Source organism: Cotesia glomerata, unplaced genomic scaffold (assembly GCF_020080835.1).
Source record: "Cotesia glomerata isolate CgM1 unplaced genomic scaffold, MPM_Cglom_v2.3 scaffold_26, whole genome shotgun sequence".
NCBI lineage: Eukaryota > Metazoa > Arthropoda > Insecta > Hymenoptera > Braconidae > Cotesia > Cotesia glomerata.
Window position 1 is genome coordinate 97,144 of NW_025403107.1, and position 27,552 is coordinate 124,695.

General features: G+C 31.7%; 4 protein-coding genes across 19 annotated transcripts; 1 reads left to right on the forward strand and 3 right to left on the reverse strand.

The window, feature by feature from the left end:
• Nucleotides 1–204: 204 nt before the first annotated feature.
• On the forward strand, nt 205–3,545 carry LOC123274201 (cleft lip and palate transmembrane protein 1 homolog). Its single transcript, XM_044741735.1, has 3 exons — nt 205–447; nt 813–1,860; nt 1,937–3,545. Exons 1-3 carry the CDS (start codon nt 331–333, stop codon nt 2,683–2,685), a joined length of 1,914 nt encoding a protein of 637 aa, XP_044597670.1. The 5' UTR covers nt 205–330; the 3' UTR covers nt 2,686–3,545.
• Nucleotides 2,826–17,453, reverse strand: LOC123274200 (multidrug resistance-associated protein 1). Of its 12 annotated transcripts, XM_044741726.1 has the most exons (16): nt 15,851–16,048; nt 15,253–15,407; nt 15,075–15,130; nt 14,857–14,997; nt 14,418–14,717; nt 14,196–14,333; nt 13,800–14,113; nt 13,696–13,716; nt 13,431–13,616; nt 11,489–13,355; nt 11,065–11,284; nt 8,601–8,821; nt 6,474–6,654; nt 5,483–5,591; nt 4,496–5,392; nt 2,826–4,418 (listed from the first exon to the last, which is right to left on the reverse strand). In XM_044741726.1, the coding sequence occupies exons 4-16, from the start codon at nt 14,899–14,901 to the stop codon at nt 4,304–4,306; spliced, it is 4,614 nt and encodes a 1,537-aa protein (XP_044597661.1). In that variant the 5' UTR covers nt 14,902–14,997; nt 15,075–15,130; nt 15,253–15,407; nt 15,851–16,048; the 3' UTR covers nt 2,826–4,303. The 12 variants fall into 12 exon arrangements, with proteins under 12 accessions (XP_044597661.1, XP_044597662.1, XP_044597663.1 ...); XM_044741727.1 differs by lacking the exons at nt 15,075–15,130; nt 15,851–16,048 and adding an exon at nt 17,084–17,453; XM_044741728.1 differs by lacking the exon at nt 15,075–15,130 and having other exon boundaries at nt 15,917–16,050.
• A 183-nt stretch (nt 17,454–17,636) lies between these two features.
• On the reverse strand, nt 17,637–24,458 carry LOC123274199 (ral GTPase-activating protein subunit beta). 5 transcript variants are annotated; one of them, XM_044741717.1, is made up of 18 exons: nt 24,260–24,458; nt 23,616–24,036; nt 23,452–23,478; nt 23,095–23,309; nt 22,558–23,002; nt 22,202–22,393; nt 21,993–22,094; nt 21,778–21,918; nt 21,247–21,704; nt 21,019–21,169; nt 20,847–20,954; nt 20,445–20,546; nt 20,132–20,272; nt 20,044–20,058; nt 19,647–19,981; nt 18,194–19,583; nt 17,878–18,127; nt 17,637–17,799 (listed from the first exon to the last, which is right to left on the reverse strand). In XM_044741717.1, exons 1-18 carry the CDS (start codon nt 24,293–24,295, stop codon nt 17,682–17,684), a joined length of 4,647 nt encoding a protein of 1,548 aa, XP_044597652.1. In that variant the 5' UTR covers nt 24,296–24,458; the 3' UTR covers nt 17,637–17,681. The 5 variants fall into 5 exon arrangements, with proteins under 5 accessions (XP_044597652.1, XP_044597654.1, XP_044597655.1 ...); XM_044741719.1 differs by lacking the exon at nt 23,452–23,478; XM_044741720.1 differs by lacking the exon at nt 20,445–20,546.
• Nucleotides 24,459–24,538: 80 nt separating this feature from the next.
• LOC123274202 (stress-induced-phosphoprotein 1) lies at nt 24,539–27,164 on the reverse strand. Its single transcript, XM_044741737.1, has 3 exons — nt 27,003–27,164; nt 25,196–26,733; nt 24,539–25,107 (listed from the first exon to the last, which is right to left on the reverse strand). The coding sequence occupies exons 1-3, from the start codon at nt 27,009–27,011 to the stop codon at nt 25,035–25,037; spliced, it is 1,620 nt and encodes a 539-aa protein (XP_044597672.1). The 5' UTR covers nt 27,012–27,164; the 3' UTR covers nt 24,539–25,034.
• Between the last annotated feature and the right edge of the window lie 388 nt (nt 27,165–27,552).

The window sequence follows — 27,552 nt, forward strand, 5'->3', positions numbered from 1 at the left end:
ATTAAAAATTAAAAATAAATAACGTTTTCGTAAGAAAACTGAATTATAATGTTCTATGCGCATGCGCAGAAGCCATGAGATTTTTTCTCATGGCCAGAGTAAATAAGGTGAGTCAAAACACCCATGTCCTGAAGGGTTAATTAATTTTTCTGAAAAATAATGTTTGCAATTATTCGTCGACATTTAGGTGTGACTAATTTCAGAAATGTGTAAATGGGTGAGAGAAAAAAAAATTATTTTCAAAAATATCAACAGTCGGTAAAATCAGTTCTAACACGACGACAGCTAGAAAGTGTGTTTATCGTAAAATAAACTTTAAAAGATTGAAAGATGGCGGACACCGCGAATGACGGTGATAATCGAGTAGTAGCAAATGATTCAAGTGAAATGGAAAATCCACAAGAAAACGGTGAAGTTGCTGTTGTTGAAGAAAATCAAGAAAGAAACGTAAGTTTATCATTAATAATTTCATTTAGTTTATTAATAATTACCATAAAATAATTTAACTTGAATAATTTCTGATAGCATGATCTCGTGAGTAAGATCTAGTTGATCCTTGTTGATTTAGTAAGGACACGTACTCAATTGCGTGTCATTACATTTTATCGTCAAGTACACGTGTATGTTTGCTAGTCGTAATTAATTCATACCTCAATATTCTATCTCAGTTCTATATTTATCAGAGTAATATTTTTGGTATACTCCCTATTTAACAATGACCCAAATCCACAATTATCTCGAAAAATTTTACAACAATTGTTATTATTATTATTATGATTTAAATAATTCAATTTATATTTATATATTTTCAGATAAATGCTGAAATCGACGCCCAAAGACAAAAATACCAACCAACAAAATGGGAATCATTTTTAGCAGTATTAAAGTCACTGATTATAAGGTCATTAGTTATTTATTTTATCACGTCATTCTTCCGAAGACCAGCTGCAGATCCAGCATCGACAGCAGCAAGCGCCGATGGTGCTGTTCCAAAATATCAGGCAGCTAATATTTTTGAGAATGGAACATTATTTGATTTGTACGTATTTTTATCAGAATCAGATCATTTTAATAACTTTGAGGATCAGCAGGCGTTGATATGGAAAGAAAAAAGTTTGATGTACGGTGATTGGACGAGTGGTGCCAACAACGACGGCACAAGATTTTTTGCTTACAAATTCGAACCTTCAAGCCAACTTAAACGCAATGGATCGATTTATTTGCACATTTACGCAACAAAAACCGGAAAGTCGATAAATCCTAAGGATGGTAAGGGCGCGTATTCAGCGAATCAAGTGTCATATGTTAAAAAAATGGTTAATAAATTTAAAAAGATAAAATATCAGAAGCGACACAATTTACTAACGGGAGAAACAACAGCTACTGAAGAAGAAATAAAAAAAGCTGAAATAATGGATCAAGAAATAGTTTCACACTGGCATCCTAATTTGACAATTAACCTTGTGATTGATCAAACTGGCTGGGTGTCAGGGCAAGTCCCGCCACCGTTGAATGAGTACATCGAATTTGTTCAAGGAGGTTCTTTCTACAAACCTCCAATTTATGTAAACGATTTTTGGAACATGCAGCGCGATTACTTTCCACTTAATGACACTATCAAGGAATTGGAATTGCATCTCACTTACCAACCACTATCTCTATTCAAATTGCAATTGTACTCGGCGCAAAATATGAGGAATAAATGGACTTCTTCATTCATGGGAGACGTTGCTGATGAAGATGACAACGACCAGGATACTCTGAAAGAAACAATTCTTGAAACTAATCCTTACTTACTGGGAATGACTATTTTTGTATCTATTTTACACAGCGTGTTTGAATTCTTGGCTTTCAAAAATGGTAAATTGTTTTTTTAAATAATTATTATTTATTAATTTTAAGAAAGATATATTAATGGTTAAATATATTTTTACAGATATCCAATTCTGGAATAACAGAAAAACCTTGGAAGGTCTGTCAGTTAGGTCAGTCTTCTTCAACGTCTTTCAATCTCTTGTTGTGCTGCTCTACGTCTTGGACAACGAAACCAACACTCTTATTCGTTTGAGCTGCGGTATTGGTTTGTGCATTGAAATCTGGAAGATCAACAAAGTTGTGGACATCTCTCTCGATAGAAGCCATAAAATACTGGGAATATTCCCTACAGTATCATTCCGCGACAAAAGTTCCTACGTCGAAAGTTCAACCAAAGAATACGACAGACTTGCCTTCAAATATCTATCATGGGCTCTGTATCCTCTTGTGGCCGGATATGCAATTTACTCGTTGATGTACCTCGAGCACAAGGGATGGTACTCGTGGGTTTTAAATATGCTCTACGGTTTCTTGTTAACATTTGGCTTCATCATGATGACGCCACAATTATTTATTAATTATAAATTAAAAAGCGTAGCTCATCTTCCCTGGCGTATGCTGTCGTATAAATTTTTGAATACATTCATCGATGATATATTTGCTTTTATTATTAAAATGCCGACGTTATATCGATTAGGATGTTTTCGTGATGATATAGTGTTCTTTATATTTTTGTATCAGCGGTGGATATACAGAATAGATCCTACGAGAATTAACGAATTCGGTTATTCGGGTGAAATGGAGGATGCTTCAAAGAAACAAGTCGCTGTGGCGAGTACGAAAGATGAAGCTAGTAAAAAAACAGATTAATTTTATGATTTCTTTAAACTCATATTAAATTAATTAATTAATTGAAATTTATTTTATAGTTAATTTCCATTAAAATTTTGTCGTACCAAAGTACAAAATGTAGATCAATTACGTGTCTTAAACTTTTATCATTAGTTTTTTTTTTGTTCGTTTTTTTAAATAAATTTAATTAAATAATAGCATCGGGTATGTCATTATGCGTCTGCCAGAGTATTCTTTTAACGAGTACCCATTAATTCCCAAACGAATATGTTTATGATTAAGTATAAGACGTTGATTTTTACACAAATAAAGTATATAAATAATAAAAAATAATAACGATTAATAAATAAAAATATTCTATACTAAAATAATACGAACAATTAGTCTATATTTGAAAGTAGGTAAATGATTTCAATTTGTGTGAATTTTGGTGAGAAAGTACATAAAAAAGAATTGTAATAAGTGTAATAAATTAAAAAATGCTTTGTCAAACGTTGAATTGCAATAAAGTGAAAAAAAAATATCTAAAATCAACTGATGAGCTTCCAAATATGGTTTATTGGGTTATTTCTTTAAAATTTAACTACTTTGTTTTATTATTTTTTTTTATTGGATTATTTTTATTCTTTTATTACCGAAAAATAAAATATGAGCTCATATATAGTGATGTATTATTTCGTAAATTGGTAATTAAAAGTACTTAGCCACACGGTAAGTACGTAATATTAGGTACAAATATTGTTTATCTTTTGTTTTTATTGCTAGTTTGCATAAAACTTCTGTGTCAAATAAAATATAACGTGTATTAGATTTTTTCAAGCTTCTGATAACGTGATAAATAATAATTAATTAATAAATTCTACTTTAATTTTTCGCAACTTATCAAGTTAATTAATCATATAATTTACCTAATACCTATTATTATAATTTTATTAATGATAATAATAATTATTATTATTGTAGTAATTCGTTTGAAATTTTATTTTTGTTTAAATTGATTAAGTAGATAAAATTGTAATTATTACTAGATTGTACTTAAAAATTCTTATATCATCACTTGATAAAAGGCAAAAGGTGCATTGTAATAATTTACACTATACCAAAATGTAACAAAATTTATGACATAAATCTATTCTTAGTTTGTGATATTTTGTTAATATTTATCTCCTATTTAAACAAAATTAAGTATACAAATGACAAATAAATATAAAATCAATCACATTCGGCAATAAAAGACACTTAAAATAATATTAATAGAAAAATTAAACAAAGAAAATAATCTGTAAATCTTAATAATTAAATCATAAAACAACAATTGGTTAACTGGCAGTATTTCATATAATAACTGAGTTGGTAGCGATTGAATTTACTGAATTTAAATGGCTCAGGTTAAATATTTTAATTATAAATTACTGAATATAATCAAAATTTTCGATTTAGTATTTTAAAAGTTGCGAGCCAAGTTGTTTTAAATTGTTTTCTTCATTTGCTGTGTAAGATATGGAATTTTTCACGAACGCCGTGAAGAAATACACTGTGCGCTTTTAAGTTCAAAATTAACATCAATTTATAAAAAATAAAATTAATTAAATAAATGATGAGATTTAAATAATTTTAATTATTATAAATTGTTAAACTACGCAACGATTCCAGAGTCCTTAGCCATACTGTAAAAAGCGCTCGTTGGTTTTTGAAGTAAATTCTCAGGCTTATCAAACTCCGTTATTACTCCCTTATCTAGAACAATGACCCTAAAACAAAAAAAAAAAATTAGTTTCAAAATTCATTGATGTTGATTGTTAATTTTTCTTTTGTAAAAAATAAGTACCTATCAGAATCAAGGATTGTGTTAAGCCTATGAGCAATCGTAAGAACTGTACAATCTTTAAATTCTTCTCGTATCGTCCGCTGAATAAGATCATCTGTCTCTAAATCTACAGCAGCAGTAGCCTCATCGAGGATAAGAATTTTAGTTTTTCTCAGTAACGCTCTTGCCAAACAGATCAATTGTCGCTGGCCCACACTCAAGTTATCACCACCCTCAGATACTAAGTACATAAGACCATTAGGCAGAGTTTTAGCAAACGCTTTAAGGTGAGCGTGCTCAAGTGCTTGCCAAATCTGCTCATCAGTGTGTACATCAAATGGATCTAAATTGAGACGCAGAGTGCCTGAGAAGAGGACTGGATCTTGAGGAATAATTGTCAGCCTCGCTCTCAAAGCATGGAGACCAAGTTCTGATATGTCGATGCCGTCTATGAATATTTTTCCTTCGGCGGCTTCGATTATTCTGAACAACGACAATGTCAACGAGGATTTTCCAGCTCCAGTTCGCCCAACGATTCCTACTTTTTCTCCACCGTTGACACTGAAACTGAGACCGTTGAGTACAAGATCGAGGCCCTCTCGATAGCGAACTTTGTAGTCACGGAATTCGACGCGGCCTTCTGAAGGCCAATCTTTCGGTGGGGCTGTACTGGGAATTTCCCATGGAGCTTCTTGTGGCGTTTCACCATACTCTTTTATCCTTTCCACAGCCACTATATTTGTCTCGACGTCTGATGTCATCCTTACAAGCCAGTTTAATGTCTGCGTTATCTGAAGTGCGTAACTTACTGACAAACCCACAAGACCGGCACTCAGAGAATCTCGGCCAGCTACTGAGAACATTGCCGCAAAAAATATTATCATATTGCCGACCATTTCTAATCTCACTGCCAACCATCTTAAGACAAACAAAAAGACATTGTTAATACACCCATTAATCAGAGACGTATTTCTCAAGTACTTTTTAGAAAAATATTCTTAAACTTACCGGTTACTTATAATACCTGGGAAGTAACACATTTGATTAAAATCAACTCGACGTTCAGATTCGTAGATGAACCTTTCTTGTACATTAAATGCTCGTATTGTTTGGGCACCTAAAAGAATATAAAGTTATTTTTAAATTATTTTTATTTTACAATCCAGAGAAATTTTTATACGATACTTATTACTCTTTTTATATAAAAGGGTTATATTTAGTTAAAATTTTCAAAAAATCATTTTTTTTTGGCATTTTTGGAACGTACATATATTTTTTTAAAATTATAGAAGAAAATTATTATTATTATTCTCTGATAATTTCAAATTGATTCGACAAATATTCTTGAAGTTCGAAAGTAGTTGAAGCGTATAAAAACGCTATCAAAACTGTATTTTTAAAGTCAGTGAGCACGACTTCTTCAAAACAGCTTAACCGATTGGTTTCAAATTTTTATACAACTTTTTGTTAGACATATTCCCCCAGTATTAATCGAAGAAAAAAATTTTATGATAATTATTTCGATTTTCAAACTACTTGAAGTTGGAAATGCTTTCGATAATCGAAACATTTTTTTTAATCGGTAATTTTTTCAAAAATCAAAATTTTGACTATTACCTGCATTTTTATCTATCTATGAAATAAATTTTTTGGATTTTTCCATTTCATATACAGTCGAGTCTCGTTATGAATCCTATTTGTTTTTTTTTTTCTCACCAGACTCGCGTTAATGTGAGAGAGACACTAATAGGACTCATAACGAGACTCGACTATAATCCAATTATAAGAAATTTTCTATGCACAAGTTTTTTATATGTTTGATAAATAAAATATCTCTTTAGAAAAAATACATAAAAAAATTTTTTTTTGGGCTCGCAACTAAGTATAACCCCTTAAAAATATCATAAATATCTTCTGGTACCTAAAAAGTAAATTTTAGTAATTCAAAGAATAAAAATATTAAATTATTAAAGAACAATTAAATATAAATTATAAGTACCTGTGATAGATTCTCCAAAATGAGAATATATTGGCGATCTAGAAACAGATTCTAATCGTTTCAATTGACGTGAAGTCGCAACGTAAAAACGTTGGATAAAGTAATATAGAACACCAATGGGTACTATGATCGCTATAAATATTGGTGTACTGTAACTTATTACTACAAGTGTAGCAATGACCTGAAATATTTATTTTTAATCAAAATTTATTAAAAAAAAAAAGAAATCATACTCAATATTAATAAATTACCAACTACTCCGTTAAAAGATAATTATAATTAAAATTACGTAAAATAATTGAGTTAAAAAAACAATAAAAACACAAAAAAATAAAAACATGCAAAGCTGTGCTACATAAAAAAAGTAATAAATAATAAATATTAATAGACAATGCACCACCGCATGTAGAAATTAGAAAATTATAAGCACAAGCATTAAGTTTCTTTGTAATGAGAAACAAGAAGCTAGTCCTTGAAATGATAATTTGAAACCGCTACCAATGTGACGGACACAATTATACTAAATAAAATTATTTACAAATAGCAGAACTGATATTTAAATCTATAACTTAATAAATAATTATTTAAATACCATGCAAGATTTCTTGCACGTTTGATTTGAAAAATTAGTAAGACTGAAATTTGAATTCGTCATTAATGTTAAATTACCTCAAATGAACAATAAACGCAGTCAGAAATTTGCTGCGGAAGCGAAGTGTCCAGCACGTCGACATCTTTAGCAAACCTGGAGATAATGCGACCAGTAGGGGTAGTATCAAAGAAGGTTAATGATGCACGCATCATCCCGCGAAGCATTACCAAGTGCATCTGGCGAGCAGCCAGCCAGCAACCCAGCTGTGGAGCCAAATCGCAGAAAAAACTCAACGCTACAACAAGACGGGCGGCGATCATTGTAACCGTAGCATCCTTTTTTTTCTTTTTCAATTATTAATTTTGTTATTTTAGAGCCCAATGTGTCGAAAATTTTTATCATGATTTTTTAAATAATATTGTTATCATATTTTTATTTGAGATTTAATCAATTGCCACCACTAGGCGAGGGAGTGAAGTTTGCTGTGCCATGCATATCGCCGATATGATTTGAAATGTTACGCGAATTATTTATTGAAATACCCGACACTTTTATTAGTTTTTAAAATTATTTTAAAGTATAGTATTTTTATTGCGTATGAAAGGAATAATTAAATAACAGAAAAAATAGTAATTATACTTAATTTATAATTTCTAGAGCACAAAAAAAAAAGAGTTCAAGCAAATACTTGATAAAAAAACAATGGTTTAGAAGTAGTGTCATTTATTAATGGAATTTTTTTTGTCTTTCAATATAAAAAATCCAAAATTTAATCTTATTAATTCTGAAAATAGCAGACAATTTTTGTTTTTATACACTAGGCATTGTTTCATAAGTACAAATTTCTTAAATTTTTTTTTAAATTCCAAAAATTCAAGTATTTAAGGAGAGTCTAGCAGCACCAATGATATTTAAAGTTAATAAATTTTGTGAAATTGGAAAACTTTAAATAATAATTTTTACGCTATAAAAATTTTAGATGTTTCTAATTCCACCTATTATTTTTAAGAAAATATCAATTTACATATTAATAACTTAGTCCCATGTAAATTCATGAGTTATTTATTTTCTAAACTTAAAATTTAATAAAAATTTTAGGGAAACAGTTTAGTTTTTTTTTAAAGCTATTTCAAATTGTTTAAACTTTGATATTTTTAGGAATTTTGAAGATAATGTATTACGGTAAAGCTGTAAATTGTAAAATTTATAAAGTTTAATTAATAAAAAATTATTCTTCATAAAATTTTTTACTTGAAAAAAAAAGTCTGCTATTTAAGGTTCATGAAATTTTCTTGTTAAGTAAAATAATGACTTATTTCTATACCACTGCGAATGATAAAAAATAGGATGAAGAATAAACCAAGCATAAAAGTATAACTGTATCCGTCAACAATTGAAATAAAATATTACTAGCATTATGTATAATGTATAAAACACTAATCATGCAACATAGAAAAATAAAATAATAAGTAATAAACATATGACAATTAGTAATGCAATAATGACCATGAATATGATCGCGTATGAAAGCTTACCCTCAAACAACAGGGTAGGCACTGTACAATGGATAAGGGTAGTTTTGAATCCATGATGTCTACATCGGCACCGAAACGGCTTAGTATTCGTCCGGTGGGTACCGTATCGAAGAAAGACATGGGACCACGCATTATGTTGTATAAAGCTTCACGCATCAGTGATGAGGATGATCTTAGAGTACCAACGTATATAAACATTGATGAGAATACCACCGATAAGACTGTAACATGACAATAACTAAATCTTCAAACAACCATAGCATGAACCTTCTTCTTTTCCTTGCTATTTGTATAATTAATAACCCCAGACAAAATACATTCTCAAATATAAACAAACACATATGGTCTGGATTTTTTAAAATCACCTCATGGAAAAAAAGTCACCAACAAAACGTTCGCCATAATGATTGTGATGAGAGTAATGGTTTAATGGGGCTTTAATATAATTTTTTTTTATCTTCAGGAAGCAACGCAAGCATTTGATATCTATCACATTTTTATAAGATTAATATTTGCTTCATTTTTTTTTTTTTTTTTTTTTTTTTTTTCAACAGGCAAAAAACTTTTGTGAAAAATGGTTCAAAAGGAGGTAAAAATTTTATAACTTATTTAAAAACTCGAATGTTTTTTCCACATAAGTTTTACCCGTGATTTTTACTTAGATTTATTTTAAGCTTTTATACATTGTAAATTATTTATATAGTTTTGTAATTATTTAATCATACCGAGAGTACGCAATTAAGCCAAGTACGTAGAATCATTGGTATAATATTGTCAATAACGTCTGTATCTTTACCAAACCGACTTAATAGACGACCGGACGGTGTGCTATCAAAAAATGACATAGGATTGCGAAGCACTTGTGTCAATAATCCTTGAAATATAAATACAGATGCACTAATAGGTCCTATTGCAAATAGTAGTGATATTACGATTGATAAGATACCTAGAAATTATTAAAAAAAAAAAAAAAAAAAAAAAGTGGAGTTTGATATTACTTCTAATGTGCTAAGATAATATTTGTAATTTAATTTTGTACTTAATTCAATAGTGGAACAGCGACTTTTAATCAATTGAACTTGGATTTTTAGATGGATTGAACGCATGATAAGAGGTACATAAGTATGGATTAACCGTGCTGAAGGTGCAACTAGTATTATTTACTAAAATAAGGTAAAAAATCAGGGTGCAAACAAATAAAAATATTCAAGAGAAAAATAAGAGTTAGCTGAATAAAAAAACTAATAAAGTTAGTTGACAAATAAATAAAATAGTATAAAGACTATTTCTACGGCAAGACACTGTTTTGGTGGGTAGAATGTGATACATCGTATCAGTATGTTAAATAGAAGAAATATAAAAATAGTGCATTTAATAAAAATAAAAATAAAATACGTGGTATGGTGTTTTTAGCTGTTGTGAGAACAATTTTTATAAGTCTCACGTACCCCTGCGAGGCAAAATAACCATGCTCTAAGATTTGCCGGTAATGCATTGTCGATAACATCAACGTCCTTGCCAAAACGATTTAATAGTCGGCCTGAAGGTGTTGTATCAAAGAATCCAATAGGTAAACGTAGAATGCCAAATAATAATTCGGAATGCAGCTGTTTACTGCTTTGTAGACAACCAATAGCCATTATTAACTGTGCGATAAGCACAAAAATTGCTGAAATTTATTTTTAAAACAATGATAATAAAATGTGTAAGCAAAATATAATAAACCATTCATTTCCTGATTAATTAATTTTGTCAATTATAAAGATTAATTCATTTTTATTTTTTTTTCTTTTTTTTTTAATATTGTGATTGATTCAAAAGAATACCATGCATAGTATCAATTATCCAATACGATAAAGCAGTAAATTAGTTGTCTTCTAATGCTAGTTCCCTAAAGGATTAAATTCAGTACGATAAAATAAGAATGTATAATTTATAGACATGCTTATATTGCATTAAATACCACTATACTACTTAGGGATGTAAAAATTTATAATTATTTAATAGTTTATTGAAAATTGAAAAAAGAACGATTGTTGGGAATTAAAAAATACCAAGTAAAAATAATGAAGAAATAAATTAAAATAATTGTTGTTAACAATACTGGTCGCGCCTTCAAATACACAGCAAACCACACTCGCTGCTCTAATTGTCGTTTAAAATTCGAGTGGAAGAAAAGTCAAACAATCAGCGAAGACTATATTATGTCACTAAAATGATCAACTCTTTTTTTTGCTTATTATTTTCGTGCTTCCTGTAATATTTTTTCATTAGAATTGGGTCTGCAATCGTCATAACTAGACTGATTGATTCAACTACAATATGTAACAATCCCGATCCAGGTTTAATATTTGGACTAAAGGCAACGTCAGCAAAATTGAACGTCATTGTGTGAGACCATATTTGTAGAGTGATTTTTTCTGTTTATAATTAAATGATATTGTAAATATTGAAAGAAACATACCTTGACCTATACCTAGCGCACCGTATACACCGACATACGTATCTCTTTTAACTTTATCAAGTGTTCCATTGACCAACATTTCGGTATCGTCAGACCATTTACTGACCCAGATATTCGATCCAATACTGAATGATTGAAATACAGCGTTCATTACTATTGTTGACACTGACAAAAACCAACCAATTGATTTCAAGTAATGAGCATAAACACGTAATTTTACCTAAATAACAAAGGAGATAAATAAACATTATCTCTTTTAATTTAATTAAATATTATTTAAAAATCAGGTATAGAGAATAAATTATAATTCAATTTTTAATTATTGCTTATTTCAAATTTTCAAGATATTATACCTGAATTTAAAAAAAAATTATCATCAACAAACATGGATTTAAATTTAAATAATATTAAATGAAATACTCACACTTCCTGTTTCTGTTTTTTCAGCTTCGATAATTTTTTCTCCTTTAATTGGAAGTGAATTTTCCTTAATGCTGGTACTTCTCATCAAATTGACAGATTTTTGGCTATCTATCGATTGTTGCCTATGTAAAGAACCATTCAAAGATTTTTGATCAATAGATCCAGACTCACTATGAGTCATAGATAGCCTAGATCTTGCTTTCGTCAATTTTTGTTGAAGTTCTTCTGATCCGATAGTTGACTCAAGCTGTTGTTTTATCTCTGTCAACTCAGGTACAGCTTCATCTTCAGGTTTAACTTCTTGCAGATGGTGAATAAGAAAATCAGCAAACGCACCTCGTTTTTCCATCAGTTGTTTGTACGTCCCATTTTCCGTAATCTCTCCATCTTTTAGCACAAAAATGTTATCAACGTCCGGCAAATAAGTGATACCATGAGTTACAAGTACACGTGTTTTCTTTTTTAGCAAACCATTGGGACCCACAACGTTTTCAAAAATATGCTTTCCGACGTGTGAATCAACAGCACTCAGAGGATCATCCAGGAAGTAAACATCGCAGTCAGTGTAAACTGCCCGAGCAAGTGCAACTCTTTGTTTTTGACCACCAGACAAATTTATTCCTTTCTCACCAATTTCCGTTTGATCTCCTGCAGGTAGCATTTTAATATCAAGGCCAAGGGCACATGCATCAATCACCTTGGCGTAGAGAGCTTTATCCAGGGACTTACCAAATAGAATATTGTCTTGCAATGTGGCATTTTGAATCCATGCTTGCTGAGCGACGTAAGCTATTGATCCTTTGGTATTAACTCTTCCGCTGATTCGATCCATTTCTCCGAAGAAAGCTGAGATCAGTGAACTCTTGCCTGAACCAACTGTTCCTACAACAGCTACCAACTGTCCATGATGGACTTGCATATTAATATTTTTAAGCGTAGGTTTTTCCAATGACTCTGGGCCCCACGCGAAAGTTCCATTTTCAATTATCAGTGGATGTAACTCCGACTGGTCATGTTGAACATTATTTGGGTCCAACTCTTCACCATTCATGTATGAATTTATTCGCTTAATAGAAACCATCGCTTGTACGACATTACTTATAACCATAGGCAACATGGACAGTGGAAACCGAAGAATATTGAATAAACTTAAAGAAACAAAAGCTTTTTTGCTATCTAAAATGTTGTCGTCACTTATGTAGACGAACGTTGCGAATGAAACAAAGGAAACTAAAAATGGTGCACAAGACCATACAAAACTCGTTCCAGCGTTAAGATAAGCCGCCTCTTTAAGTACTTTTATTTCCTTGTTTCGTATTTTTAAAATTTGCTGCTCAAACGACGGCTCCCAAGCGTACAATTTAAGTACTTTAATGCCATTTAATACTTCATTCATCAGTTTAACTCGTTCGTCTTTGCTTTTCATCTGTCGGATCTGCAGTGTCTTTACTTTATTGGCAATAACAGCATTGATTGGAATAAGGAATATCATAACAGCTAGACCGGCAAAAACAGCCACTTCAAGTTCATACCACAGAAAATATAAAGCCAATCCAATTTGTAATGGTGCCGACCATATCATGTTTATGTAAGGCATCAAGTCCATGAATCGTTGCGCATCCACAGACATTAAATTGACTATTTCACCAACTGTTGACTCTTTACGTGCGGCATTAGACATTCTAAGAGCTTTACGATAAATTGCCGCAACAAGAGCAGTGCGCATTCGCATGCCGACGATAAACATTCGATTGAAGTACTGTGACAGGACTAATGTTTGAAATGTCGCAGTCAGTAAAAGGAGAACTGAATAGAAATAACCTTTCCATTGAGCTTCATCCTTTGAATTAATAAAATTTATAAGTAATCTGTAATAATATTGCATAATTATTTTAATTTATTTATTTAGATAAATAGCTCAGTTAATTTAATCAGCAACTTACCCTAAAACTTGAGGACTGATAAATGTCATGATATCTTGTGACAGTTTAAGTAACGCACCAAAAAAAAATGTTGGACCAAATATTCTGTACAGAGGTATAATTACAGAAGCTACTTTTTTCTTGCGGGTACTATTGAAATCAACTTGGCCGGAGGCTTTTCGAAATGACGCCTTCGTACCTTGACTGCTGAAAATTGATTTAAAACTTTTTTATTATAATTTTATTTTATTTTTCAATGCAAATAATATTTAAAGGATTTTCTTACCAACAGTAATTACAACATAGCCTTGTTAGCAATTACACATATACTTATTAATAATGGAAGACAAATTTTACCAATAATAAAAAAAAGTATTTAAAGTTACTTACTTGTCACATTTTTTTAAATTTCTCGTCCAGTATTTATTGAATTTTGGCACAATTTCCGAAGCTGTATCCTCCGGATTCATGGACCACAAATCAGAGGTAGTCAAAGGCTTTTTGAAACCCTTCCACGCTAGGGAATCAAACCATCCGAACAAAATTTTTGACGGATATGATGCAGATTGTTCCGGGCATGGCCTGTCTACCTGTCCGTATCGCGAAAATTTTGGCTCTGCATCCACAAGAAAATTGAGCAAAAACAGTATCAAGACTATTGGATAATATACAAAGTATGATCCAAAAGAGTAAGGCAGCTCAGGCTGTAAAAAAAAAAAGTTTACATAAATAATTGTCTGTTTATTTATTTAGTAAAAATTAATCATTTATTTCTTATTGTCTTACTTGATCCTTATAATCTCTGATAATACTTCTGAATTGTACGGCACCACATAAAGCTAACAAAAACCAAAACAGAAACAATAATCCAGAAGTTCGCATTCCGCATTTTCGATTATAGTGCAGTAATAATAATGCTAATCCCTGAAAATTAAATTAATACATTAATATTTATGTCAAAAAAATATTTAATCTAAAGCTTAAAATTGATAATGAAAATAGACTTACAAAAGTTATGATCTTGATAAACGGTGTATAATAGTCAACATTAAAAACTGTCGTGTAATTACTGTTATGTATTGCAACTGATAAATCAACAATACTAAGTACAATTAGAACAGCAGTAAGTACACCTTTTGAAATAAATTTCCATGTATAAGGAATATTTTTTCGTTTACTGTTTATCAGATAGTACGCCTCTAGCAATGAAAATGTCCAGAGAAAAATACATGGCGACCATACCAGCACAGTATTTTGAAAACACGGAGTCAAATCTGGATCCGTGGTATTCCAAGTCACATTTAAATCCTATATTAAAAAAAAAAAATTGATGTAACATACAAGCTTGTTTTATTAACATTCAAGAAAATTCAATACACGTTCATCACAGTTACTTCTATTTAATGTATTTATAAAAATTAAAATTTTTAAAATAAGTAAGCCTTACCCAAAATGTTGAGCCGCAAAACAGGTCCATGGTATTATTCTCCATTTTCAGAGTTTAACCTTTATAATTTTCTTAAATTTCTTATTCCAACACCAAACTTTTTTTCAATAAGTTGCAAAACTGATTACTTTTACCATCCAACTAAAAAAAAAAAAAAAACAGACAAAAAAATTTAATTCAATAATGGTACTGAAAAGAATTTAAAAATGAACAAGTACATTATTATTTTAACAGTTATGTCCGGCACGTGAAATTCCCACACAAAACTCGTGTACTGTTGATTATATAAAATAATAATCAAATTAAATACTAATATTACATTAGTACACACTTCTATTTGTTACATTAAATAACATGAGGTGAGTTAAGTACAAGAATGGGTACGAGTGAACTCACAAGTAATTTAATTTCGCAACCTATACCAAGGTGGTGGAGTATAGGTAAACCAGCAGCGTCGTAGCAGCAACAGCAGCAGCAGCAGCAGCGTCGTATGATGAAAAATCTGCGTGGCCTAATGAGAGCCGTGTCGTCAAAAGTATACTGGTCCTGGGCTGAGAGAGAAAATGAGAAAGAATGAAATTTAAATTAGTAGTGGGAATAACAAGGTGCAAAGCAATCGCCGCACGTTAACTCGGTATTTTCATAAAAATGACAGAAAGTAACAAACATTAGATTTTTTTTTTTTTTTTAAATAAAAAAATTACACTAAAAATTAAAAATAAAAATGAATAAATTCCACCTGAAAAATTCTCATGTTAATTTTTATAAACACAAAAATTGTCAGATTTTTAATTTTAATTTTAATTAATAAAATAAAATATTTTAAGTTGAGAATTTTTTTAAAATTGATGGAAATTTTTTCTACAATATTTGCATCATTTCTATAAATATAAAAACTGTCAGATGTCTGCTATTTTCAGAACAATAAATAAAAATTAAACTAAAATTCGTATATATTTTTTTTTTTTAGAGACAACAGTATATATGTAAGTACTTAAACAACACGAATGGACACCCGCGTTTTCGTGATGTTGATTAATTTATATTAGCCTCAAGTAACCTTATCCACTCAAATTAATAATTGTAACATTCACTACAACATGATGATGGTAAATAATAATGATGTCTTCTGGTATTGGAAGACATTGCCGGTGTTACTGGTCGCAAATCGCCGTGTCCAGTAACCAGAACCAGATAGTGAGATAGTGTTGTATGACAAGCGTTTTACCAGCACACATACAACGCCAATGTTTAGTTACATGTACATAACAAGTTATCGATGCAATGAGTAATTCTCGATCTTACATTACGCTAGGTATCACGATGATAATCGAGGATTCACGAGGACAAAAAAGCGCCAAGGACGAAAGACTACAATTATTTACAAATAATTATTTTCAGGTAAATTTAATTACATAAATTTACGGTATCCTATTGTATGTAATTTTCTGAACAAGTATTAATATTTTTTATTATTATATACATATATGTAATCCTAAATTTATAGTATTTTATTTTCCAGTTAGCAGATGTTACACTTAATATCTTGATCGAGCTGTTATTCAATTCACACTAATGCACTCCACTGATACAATTTCATTCCACTCAATTACTATCAATTCTTGTGCTCTACGCGTTTGTATGTCCTATTTCCGCGTAATGACAGCTATACGGAAATTAAATTATAGAATGGGAGTAAAAATTTTATTTATACTATAGTTTAATTGATAGATTAATTTATTACTTAATAATTTATCATTGGGTTGAATTTTACAGCTGATAAATAGTTATTTGGATTACGATAAGTTATAACAAAATATTAAACAGTTAATTAATATGTTAAGCGATATCCTATATATTTTTTAAAAATAATTTAATGATATTACAAAACTACAGTAATTCTTGTTTTTGACGTAATTTTCAATGTGCAGCTATTAAACTGACTTGGAATAATGACATTGCAGTATTAACATCATTATTATATATTTCATATACTAGAAACTCGTTTTCTAATGATAGTGATGAAGATAACATAAAAGCGAATCAGAATCGTCATCATTACAAATATACTTCCACTGCGAAACATTATCTGGCTGTTTACTCTTGACACTCGGTATAACAATTGATTGGCATCATGTATCATCATCAATTTAATTGGCAATCGTTACGTTAAGCATTGAGTTTTGTTACATAAATTAATGATCAATCTAGTATTATTATTACTTACCATTTATATTTTATATCTTCTTACTCGGTTCGCAGTGCACCAACACATGAATTATAAATTTTCACTGCGTCAGTTTAAAAGATGCTTAATTTGTCGTATTATATTGTCTTATAGAGTTTAATCTGGGGGCTATTCTTAGAATTAATAACAAGGCCATAAACACTATTTAGTATTTACTCATTTTAATCAACTCATATTTTAGTTAAATATATATATATTAACTAAGTAAATAACTCAAGTTTGTATAATGCTTGTCATTGAGTACTAACTTGTTCTAGTTTTAAATTGTGACTGATGATGATTTGATTGATGATTTATAGGTTTGATAATAAGATTTTTATATCTTGAACGTGTAGAAATTGACAGCTTAGCGCTACTATCAAATTATCTTTTATCAGTAAATTATAAATTGATAAGTAAAAAAAATATGTGAGGTTGCATCAGTGACAAACAATTTTTTTTTCTTTTAATTTGATTTAAATTATTTTAAAGCTTTTAGTACAGTATTATACGTAAAAATAATTGAAAAATATTTTAATTGATTATATTATAGTATTTATATATTTATATATTTATAGTTATTTTTTTTTTTTTTGATCTATGTTGATGTCTTATTGAACAAAAGAGTGAGTAACTCTGGTCGTGATAAATCTCTTTTATACTTTTGTACTATGTCTTGAATCTTTAATCGTCGACGCACGTGTGGCGGGTGATAACTGCAACAATAGATTTTCAATTGTTTATTTGTTCAATAATCATTATTCTCAGTATAAAAATAAATAAAATAATTTTACCTATCATTTTCGAGTCTTTTTCTTCGTCCCATATTTAAAGCTGTTTGTCGAACTAGCGTCCCTAGTACTCTTCGTGAAATTACCATACCGTCAACCAACGGAGTTGCTAAATTTATTCTCGATACTGGCCCTTGTAACTTAACTCTCAGTAATCCGTTCCCTAATGCGTGAAGAAATATAACATGGACATCTGAAGGCTGTAAAACTCTGAATGACTCCAACCCCGTGTGAGTGTAAGGTAAAAGTTCAGCTGAAATATTAATAAATAATTAATTAATCCAACATAATAACTTTATTTTATAAATTAAATACCTACCAATAGGAAAGTTAACATAGTCTTCTAAACTTTCAAGCCACACGATCATAATTCTAGTGTCCGTTTGACGAGGAAGAGAGTGTTTGGCTGTTCGTCTCGTTCTTGTAGGCTCCTGATTACTCGAAACACTTGATGGGCCAGAGCCAGTTAAACTCGAAGGCTGTTTCTCCAAGTCCAAGGACATTGTTCTGGGTCCACTGGGCTGAGAAGGCCCAACTCGAGTACTAACTTCACTTACACTTCGTTCATACCATGGCTGCCCGGCACTTGTATCACTATTATAGCTAACTTCATCTAGATTATCCGGCACTTGAGTTAAGCCTGACCCAGTAGGCACGATGAATGCGATCTCTGAACTCACGTCTGCCCAATACAAAACATGGGTCTCACCATTAAAAATTGCCCCACCGTGATCAGAACTTAACGCACTTGGATTACTAGGCTGCGCAGCAACTCGCCAAGACGTGGAGACGTGACCAGTCCACCCTGCATGGGTGGTTACGTTTACAGGCCAACCGAGTGAGCTCAGTAATTCAAGAAAGTGCGGAGATACATCATTGTGATGTTGGACGTTTGTTAAAATTTCTGATGGATTTTTTTGGCCAGCTTTGACGTAAAATACATGAACTGTATCGCACGTTCTCGGACTTATATGGTCGAGATTTTCAAGATCCGTGCAAAAACCAGGAATTTTTTGGTCTAAGGCGATTAGCCCACCAGTACCATTTTCATCGTTAGCATGTGATTCAAAATTTAAAAACCCAAAGTGGCTCAAAAATAATCTTGCTGTCTGAAACTCTTGACAGTTTTCCGGAGGTACGCACTCTTTGAAATTGTCATTCTTTTTTGATTTGAGTTCTTCATTTAGGCGTTTTTCCAATTCTATTTGTCGCTCCAACAATTGAGCAAATAATTGATGTTGATGCTTGAGTTCTTCAGTTTCGTTCATAACAGCTTCAAGAGTTGGTATTGATTCATCTATTTTACAGTGAGGGATTCGATCAATATTGTCTGGGAAGAATTTCGGTTTATACTCTGACCGAGGTGCCGGATCTGATAGAGGTAATGGTCTTCCTGGTTTAGAATTAATACTACGAATGCCTGATTTATGTCTCGGTAAATGGCGAAGCTGCATTACCCATGCATGTCTACCAAATGGACCGCGAATTAAAACAGTTACTGTTGGATGAGGCTCTGTTTGATGTGCCAGTGGCTCTTCTAGAAGTGCTAGCATTGTAGAATTTTCGGCGACAAAATATCGGAAACGTTCGAGCGCAGCTTGGCGACCATTTCGCTCACTAGGTTTATTTTTACATTTTTGAATTAAAATTACTTCGTCTATAAGTGATGAAAGTGATTGAGCACCACACGGACTAGGAAAGTAACCAACCTAAAATATATTTAAAGTTGTACATTTATTTTTAATATTTAATTAATTAATTACATGTATTACCTGTTCGAGAATCACTGTCAAAAGAGCATCTGCTGCATCTCGTACTCGCATAGACGCTGGCTTCAATTCTTTTTCATCTTTCATTTTAATTGGCTCTCCCGGTTTCCCGACACTTTTTGATCCTGATATTCCGAGCTCCACGACTTCAAAAACAGTTGTAAGACAGTCTTTATCCTGAAGTAATTGTGGATGAGCAGTTAGCCAGGTTGTCAAACAACCAAAAGCAGCGACTATCGAGGAATGTAAGTCTTTTGAATGAGCTGGAGGTGGTCGCCAGCACTGATAAGTTATGTAGTCACACAGCCATTTAACGGCTCTTTTACATTCCAAAGCATCTGAAATAAATATATTTCTTATTATTTTATTAAATAGATTGTCTTGAAATAGAATATCACACCTGTAAGTGGTCTAGCTGCATGAATATACAAAAAGTTTATTAATAAATAATAATTTACTTAATTAATTTTGATAAAATTTTTAATTACCCGTTTCACGTATTTTTGTTCGTGCTAAACCTGCTAATAACTCCAGAGCGGCCAGAGAAATGTTCAGATCTGTTTTCCATGATGATATTAATCGATGACAAACTAAATAAGTTGCTCTCAAAAAAAGAGCGTGAGCTGAATCTGTAACAAATTTTGCATAAGTGTTTTCTTTTTTTTTTTTTAAATTAAAAATGTTGATAATTAAAAAACAAAAATACAAAATAGTATAAAATATAAAAATAAGCAATTTTCGCTGGACTAAATTGGGATGAAAAAAATATTAAAAAATAAAGTGCTGTCATTCTGTATTTACCGAAAGACGGACTTTCTTCTTGGACAGTACCACCGTCAGAAGTCCCACTGAGCGATCGTTGATCACTTGAAATGCTTATCTGACTTGTTGAATCGCTGCTGACTATCAAGCAGCGTGATGATGAATCATAATGGCAAAGGCACAACCAAAGTAAATTTAAAAAAATGTATTTATAAAAATAATTAAAAATAAAAATTTGGTTAAAAAAAAAGCTGTAATGGCTATTTTACAATTAGTTTTGATGATTTAAGCAATGCTATTATTTATAAGAGTGCCGGTATTAAGTATTAATTTATACAATTCAATCGAATGCAGTTAGTAATTGTCAGTGCGATATTAAAAATATTAATATTCAAAATTAAAGCGCTTTTTTCCTTTACCACACAAAGACAAATAACATACCAGATGATAGTAAATTTGTTGGAGTTTCATTTGTTAATGTATGTTGAGCTACTGATTGTTCTACTTCTTCGACTATTGCAGAGTCTTGAACGCTGAGCAATAATCCACCTGTAATTTAATTATTAGTTAAAAAAAATATAATTTAAATAAATATATATAGAAAAATATTTACCAAGTAACATGTGCGTGTTTAGAGGATCAGTCTCTACTTGAAGAGCATTAATCAATAAATTCATTAGTCGAGGCTTTAGTTGACCAAAAGTTATTAATGGTTTATCCTGATTAAAACTTCCAGGGGTAGGTAGCTCACGAATTGGAAGATTCTTAATAAAAAAAAACACACTAATTAATTAATTTTCAAATTAACTAACCAGTCAACAAGCAAATAATTAAATTTAACCTGATAATGAATCGGCAGAACAAGCATTGATATCAGTAACTGAATAGATGATCTTCTCAATTCAATTTTCGATACTGATGTCGACTTTAATTTTAAATCCTTGTCAGGTAATACCAATTCAAGAGCAGTTATAACTGTAGGAGCAAGTATTTCAATTCCGTCCAAGTCCAGTCGAAAAAGGTCAGAAGAGTTTATTAAAATACTAGCAAGGGTTTCACCACATTCCCGCGGCTCATTTACTTTGAGACCCTGGTACATGGCTTGATAAAATCGCGCCAAGTAGACCGGCAGTATTTCTTCTCCAGTTTTTTTTGCACAGAAAATACGACAAAGAGCCCCCATAGCTTCCGCTCTACCAGATTCATACCGATCAATGCTTAAAGACGAGGGGATTTCAGTAATTGTTTCTTGTAGTGAGCTTGGACCTTCGACTAATACAGATGATGGACGTTTCGAGCCTGTATTCAATTTTAAAAAATTATTCTTGATTCATTTAATTACTATATTATATTATTTATTATAAAATCTTACGTGGCAAATTTTGCGACCATCCATCAGTACCGATAAAAGCGGCTTCAAATAGCCATTCACCAAATAAATGAAGAATGCTATTACATTTAGGTCGTCCCGGTGCCAAAGGAGGTCTCACATCATGACCAAGAGATGTGACAGCTTAAATATTATTATTTTTTTTTGTTATTATCGTTGCTCTATGTATTTTATTAAAAATAAATAATTCAACATACACGCTGTGCTTGACGTAGAAGATGGTCCAGAATTAGCAATAGTGGGTGGCAAATTAGAAAGTCGGCTGCTCGTTAAACCAATGAGAGATGCTTTAGGTATGCCTGTTTAAAACAAAACAATTTATTATTTCACGCTTGATTGCTATTTAATTAAAAGTCTATTGAAAGATTGTGCATGTGTGATGAAGGAAGTTCAAGAGCTTGAGTACCCTTAGTGACAGCAGAAGGTGTGACGCTGAAACTCTTGGCAAGTCGCCGTTGCGTTGGAGGCGTAGGCGACGGTTGCGATTGATCTCTGTTGTTAATCCTATCCATGCCAACACCTCCTACTCCGTGTATACTAGATCCTGGTGTACTGCTAGTCACACAGCACTCTTCCCAGCAACAGGCTTGCGAAATTCCTGTAAAAAAATTTTCCACATGCAACCACCACCTCAATACTGAATTTAGACAGTTGTGCACTCAGTTTGATATAATAAATCGAGTGAATTTGTCCCCAAGAAATTAAAAAAAAAATTGGTACCAACGGTGCTTTATCATATTGTTTACTACAATAAAATCTTACCGAGAAACGCATCAACTTGTCCGGCAATTCCTTTTATTGCTTTTAAAAATATTTGCGGTAAACTTTGAAGACATGGGTGATGACAAGGATCCACAACATTGGGACTTGCTATCGCATATTGTAAGAAAGCTTGTGTCTGTGATATTACAGCTGGTCTACATAAATCGACCGGGTCGCCAACAGTACGCAATAGTCGGTACCATGCTTGCGTTACTGCCTCATCTGACATTGTCGGCGGCACCACTTGTGCATCTTCTTCACTTATTTTTAACTCTGGAAACATCGGACCGTACATTATAGTCAATAATTTTGCTGTTAAAGCCAAACAAACGCGATTCCATTGCTCTATTAAAGCAAGACGATGGCGCCAACGTAAACAAGACTCTCGAAGAGTTCTCCACAATGGAGGAGATGGAAAATTTTTTTCACACGCTACCAGCCATACCTGAAATAAATAATAAATAAATTAAATTAATATTGTAAATATAAGATATTTATCGTAATATTTTTGAATAAAACTATTTTTAAAATAAATACTTCAAGTAAAACACCGAGAACTCGTTCGCAAAGCTGTTCTCCAGCATCTTCTCTTACAGCAGGTGGTGCAAGTAACGCATCATTTATACCAATTAAAAATAATAACAAACTTTCCCAGGTTTCGCTTTCCAAAGTAGCTTGACTTCTCGCTACTTGCTGAAGGGTTCGCAATACTCGGTGACAAAGTACTGCTTGTCGATTTATTGTATCAGCCCCTAAAAATTAAAAACATTAACTTCTATTTTTTTTTTTAAATGTATTGCTTACTAGCAAAGTAAAAGCTTAGACAATTATAAAAGCAATATACAAGCGATAATAAAGTTTAAGTAATTACAGGTAATTTGATGGTTTAATTACCTAAGTCCTGATATAAAAAGGGCCAGACTATTGGCAGGGAAAAGAATAATAGAGTGTTAAAGGATTATTTATTGTGAAAAATCAGTGCATCTACTGGCTACAATATTATTAAAAATATTCAAGTGTTTTATTGTATTAAAAAAACAATAATTCGAAGCTCTTACCTTCACCTTTTCTGGGGACAAATAAATTGTGAAAATGACTGATCATTTTTCGCGCATAAAAATTAGGATCTTCAACAATAGGTTTTGGTACAGAGATCTTTGGTGAAGCGTACAACGCTGACAGCCACTCGCAATAAACATTAACACAATCTCTAACCGTATCATGCTCAGCAAGTGGTAATGACAGTCCAAAACATATCACTTCCATGCACCACTGAACTTCTTTGTCTGTTGTCAACGGACTGGGTTCAGCGGCCTGGGTAATTCCGAGGTTAGATGCTAATTGTCGTACAACTGGAAGAGCTACTTCACGTCCAGCTCCAGAGGAAAATTTTTCCAAAACACTTCGGCTTTCGTCTGAGCCTCTTTGTATCAAAGCACTCAATGATGCCCATTCTGAATACATTCCTCCTCCGGAATCCTGCAATTTTAATTATACTTATTACACTTTTTGTCACCAGTAATTACAGATTATTGTTGGGGTATTATTTTAATTAATTATTACTACAATACAAACAATTGAAGTTAATGGTATATAATTATTTATTGATTATTGTTGGTGATGAAAATTAATGAGGTTATAATTCTTAAATGACTAAAATTACCATTGTTATGTCAAAAATTTTTTATTAATAAATAATTACCTTGAGATTAACTCTATTGAATACGCCTAAATTCATAGATAATCATGAGCTAGTGGAACATTTATCAAAGAGGATAAAATTTGACGTCTGGTTAAATGACCAGCGTGCCTAACTGTCAAATAAGGACTGGTACGCGGTCAGCTGTTACACGTTGAAAATTTTATTATCGACTGATGTTTAATTTTTCAACTTACTATAATTATTATTACATGTACATTTATAATATTAAATTAAATTACAACTCGTCTTGACAATGAAAAATAAAAACAGCAGGTACAATTAATTATTTAATCAATTTTAGTTTAATTACGGATACTGAATTTTACATCATTTGTCATTGTTTATTACGTTTTACGAATGATATTATAAAAGAGGTGTAGAAAAAAAAAATATATATATCAACAATAGCAACATAATCGTCACGAATGCCCCAAATAAAAAATCAGTCAACTTGTAAGTGCAAAGCGAGATTACAATTTGGTCGATGAATAATTTACATATGATTATTAAATGGCTGCGGTTTGGTGTTATTTTATAATTTGAGGCACTGTAGGATGGTTTGCAATGCCATTGTAATAACTATTATTAATAACCGTATGACATATGTTTTATGTATATTGTTTTCTCTTTTAAAATACAAATTAATAGAATAAAAGCTGAGAGAACTTTTTGCCCTTTCAAACTTATAATTAACTTTTTTGCGATTGATTTTATCTAAGCTTATATATAGACATTCTTTGACGATCTCCAACCAAGTTAATGAGGTCCTCTTCTATTAGTGAATAGCGACCAGTCCTGACTCCAGCAGTTTCTGCAGCTTCTCAGCGATTGCGGGGTTCTTTAAATGACTGAAAATAATAATAATAAAAAAAAATAAATAAATTTAGTCAAGAATTTTAATGAAAAAATTGTAGAAAAAACTTGTAATAAACTTACTCTTGTAAAGCCTTAGGATCATTTTGCATTTGTTCCAAAATTAATCGCATTGCTGGATCTCTCAAGATGTTCTGAACTTCTGGATCAGCCATAGCTCGCTTTCTAACTTCTTCTGGGTTTGAATCAAAGTAAACTGAACAACTGCGATATCCTTCGGAAGCTTCAGCGTTGTAAGGGTCTAATGAAAGTGCAGTTTGGTAAGCCTTAACAGCTTTTCTGTGTTGCTGCATACCTTGAAGGATTTTTCCTTTTCGTACCCATCCTTTGACAAACTTGGGATCTAATTCAACACATTTTTCGCAATCTTTAAGACCTAAGTCAAAGGCTCCAAGTTTTGTATAACATGCTGCACGATTGCTGTAGTACTTAGCGTCATCCGGATTACGTAAAATAGCTTCTGAATAGTGTTTTACAGCTGCTGCATAATCACCATCTTTGAATTTCTGATTACCCAGTTCTTTTTCTTCTTCAGCTTTTACTGGATCTATATAAGCTTTTCTCTCTTCTTCTTTAATCTTTTGTTCCAATTTAGATAAAATAGTTTTAATTTCAGGTGTTCGGTGCTCTGACATGGACTTTTCATAGTAAACTTTAGCCTGCTTCCAGTTGCTCATCTTTTCATAGGAATGTCCGATTCTTGTGAATGCTTTTGCGATCAATTTGAAGTCTGCACGGTTTTCTCGACCAATGTCAATGGCTTTTTCACACTGCTCGATGCATTTCTGATACTCCTTTTGTTCAAAGTAAACAGCCGCGATATTTAACAAGTAAGTTATGTCAGTAGGATCTAGATCAACAGCTTTATTATAATGACTGAGTGCTGTTTCAAAGTCTTTTTTCTTGTAAGCGTCGTTGCCTTTTTGCTTCTCTGCTATGGCTTCTCTTTTTTCCGGTGGTATACTAGGGTCTTCTTTTGGCTGTGGTTTAGGAGCTGGTTTAGGTTCTTCAGGTTTAGGTGGATCGACTTCCATCCCTTCATCTTCACCCATTCCATTGATACCTAATAAGACACTTAATGTAGTGAGGACACGAGGATCTTGCAGCTTAGTGCCTAAAGCCCGTGGATTTGTTTGGAGTTCACTCAGCAGCTTCAAGTATTCTGGGTCACTCAAAAATTCCTTCGTTCGCGGATCGTTGCGCAACTTAACGAATACATCTGGAGAAGCGAATGGATTAGCGGTCATTGATGCTTTTTGAGCTTTTAATTCCTCCAAACTTTCTCTAATCTGAGCATTGGTTGGATCCAACTGAAGACCAGTTTCATAAGCTGCTATTGATTCATTCAGACGACCAAGATACGCGAGTGCACTACCTTTTCTAGAGTATCCTTTCGCCCAGTCACTTTTCAATGATACTGTTTTCTCCGCATCCTCGAGAGCCTTCTCGTAATTACCCGATTTGGCATGAGCAGCTGATCTATTGCTGTATAACACATGGTTTTTACCGTCCAGGGCGATGGCTTCTGTGTAAAATTTTATTGCATCCTCGTATTTGCCTTCTTGTAAAGCCGCGTTTCCTTTGTCCTTTAACGCTGATACCTAAAAATTATTTCAATAATTAATTTTACTTCACTTTTTTTTTAAGGTTATAAAATTTTAGAAAACGTGAAAGATTATACCAGCAAACTTGATAATTTTATTAGTCACATAAATTTACATGATAAAGGTGATGAGATAAAAACAAAATGTAAGACACCAACGGGGCAAATGTGTACGTTATTGTCGGCATTAAAGTTGACGATAAAAAATATTAAATATAGTAAATTTATAATTATTTGAGTGTAATAAATTTTGGTGATTTTTCTTACCTGATCCATGTTCACTAGAGTGAGATGAAATAATAAAAAATGCTGTATTTATCGGAATTCAATCTAACTTGTCCGTGTGCTATCGTGATGCTTTGTCGCAATTCATTCGTATGGTGGTTAACATTGGAGATTTTAGAATGCTCTAGAAGCATTCAAACTGGCGCCTCCTATAGTTGTCAACTATTTATGAATTCTCTCTGGTACTTTCTAGAAAAATTATTTTTAAACGTCATTACAGATTATTTTTTTTGTTGTCAATTGATTATATTGATAGATATATTTCTTTTTTTATTATCTAAAAATAGAATTTTTTTATTTAATCAATGTATTAGTTTTAAAAAATAGCCATGTTTTTACAAGATTTATAAATTTACTATTAATACATATTTATGTTGAATAATTTTTTTCTTAATTATTAATTTATTAAAAAAAAAGTTTATTTTATAATAATTTATTGATTTACTTTTAAATGATATTATATATTATATTATATTATATTATACAATCGCGTGCATTAATTCGGGTAGGTTTCTATGATTACAGTTTTTTG

Excerpts from the sequence above, each read along its gene's own strand:
- LOC123274202 (XM_044741737.1), bottom strand. Across the intron at positions 25,108-25,195 it reads GATCCTAAGGCTTTACAAGA|TCATTTAAAGAACCCCGCAA; the intron begins GTAAGTTTATTA and ends TATTATTTTCAG.
- LOC123274200 (XM_044741734.1), bottom strand. The coding sequence starts at position 14,901 with ATGGAGAATAATACCATGGACCTGTTTTGCGGCTCAACATTTTGG. Across the intron at positions 11,285-11,488 it reads AAAAAACAGAAACAGGAAGT|GTAAAATTACGTGTTTATGC; the intron begins GTGAGTATTTCA and ends TTTGTTATTTAG. Across the intron at positions 5,592-6,473 it reads TTTTGGAGAATCTATCACAG|GTGCCCAAACAATACGAGCA; the intron begins GTACTTATAATT and ends ATATTCTTTTAG.
- LOC123274199 (XM_044741717.1), bottom strand. The coding sequence starts at position 24,295 with ATGAATTTAGGCGTATTCAATAGAGTTAATCTCAAG. Across the intron at positions 24,037-24,259 it reads TCAATAGAGTTAATCTCAAG|GATTCCGGAGGAGGAATGTA; the intron begins GTAATTATTTAT and ends TTAAAATTGCAG. Across the intron at positions 20,273-20,444 it reads AGAAGAAAGTCCGTCTTTCG|ATTCAGCTCACGCTCTTTTT; the intron begins GTAAATACAGAA and ends AATTTGTTACAG.
- LOC123274201 (XM_044741735.1), top strand. The coding sequence starts at position 331 with ATGGCGGACACCGCGAATGACGGTGATAATCGAGTAGTAGCAAATGAT. Across the intron at positions 448-812 it reads AAGAAAATCAAGAAAGAAAC|ATAAATGCTGAAATCGACGC; the intron begins GTAAGTTTATCA and ends ATATATTTTCAG. Across the intron at positions 1,861-1,936 it reads ATTCTTGGCTTTCAAAAATG|ATATCCAATTCTGGAATAAC; the intron begins GTAAATTGTTTT and ends ATATTTTTACAG.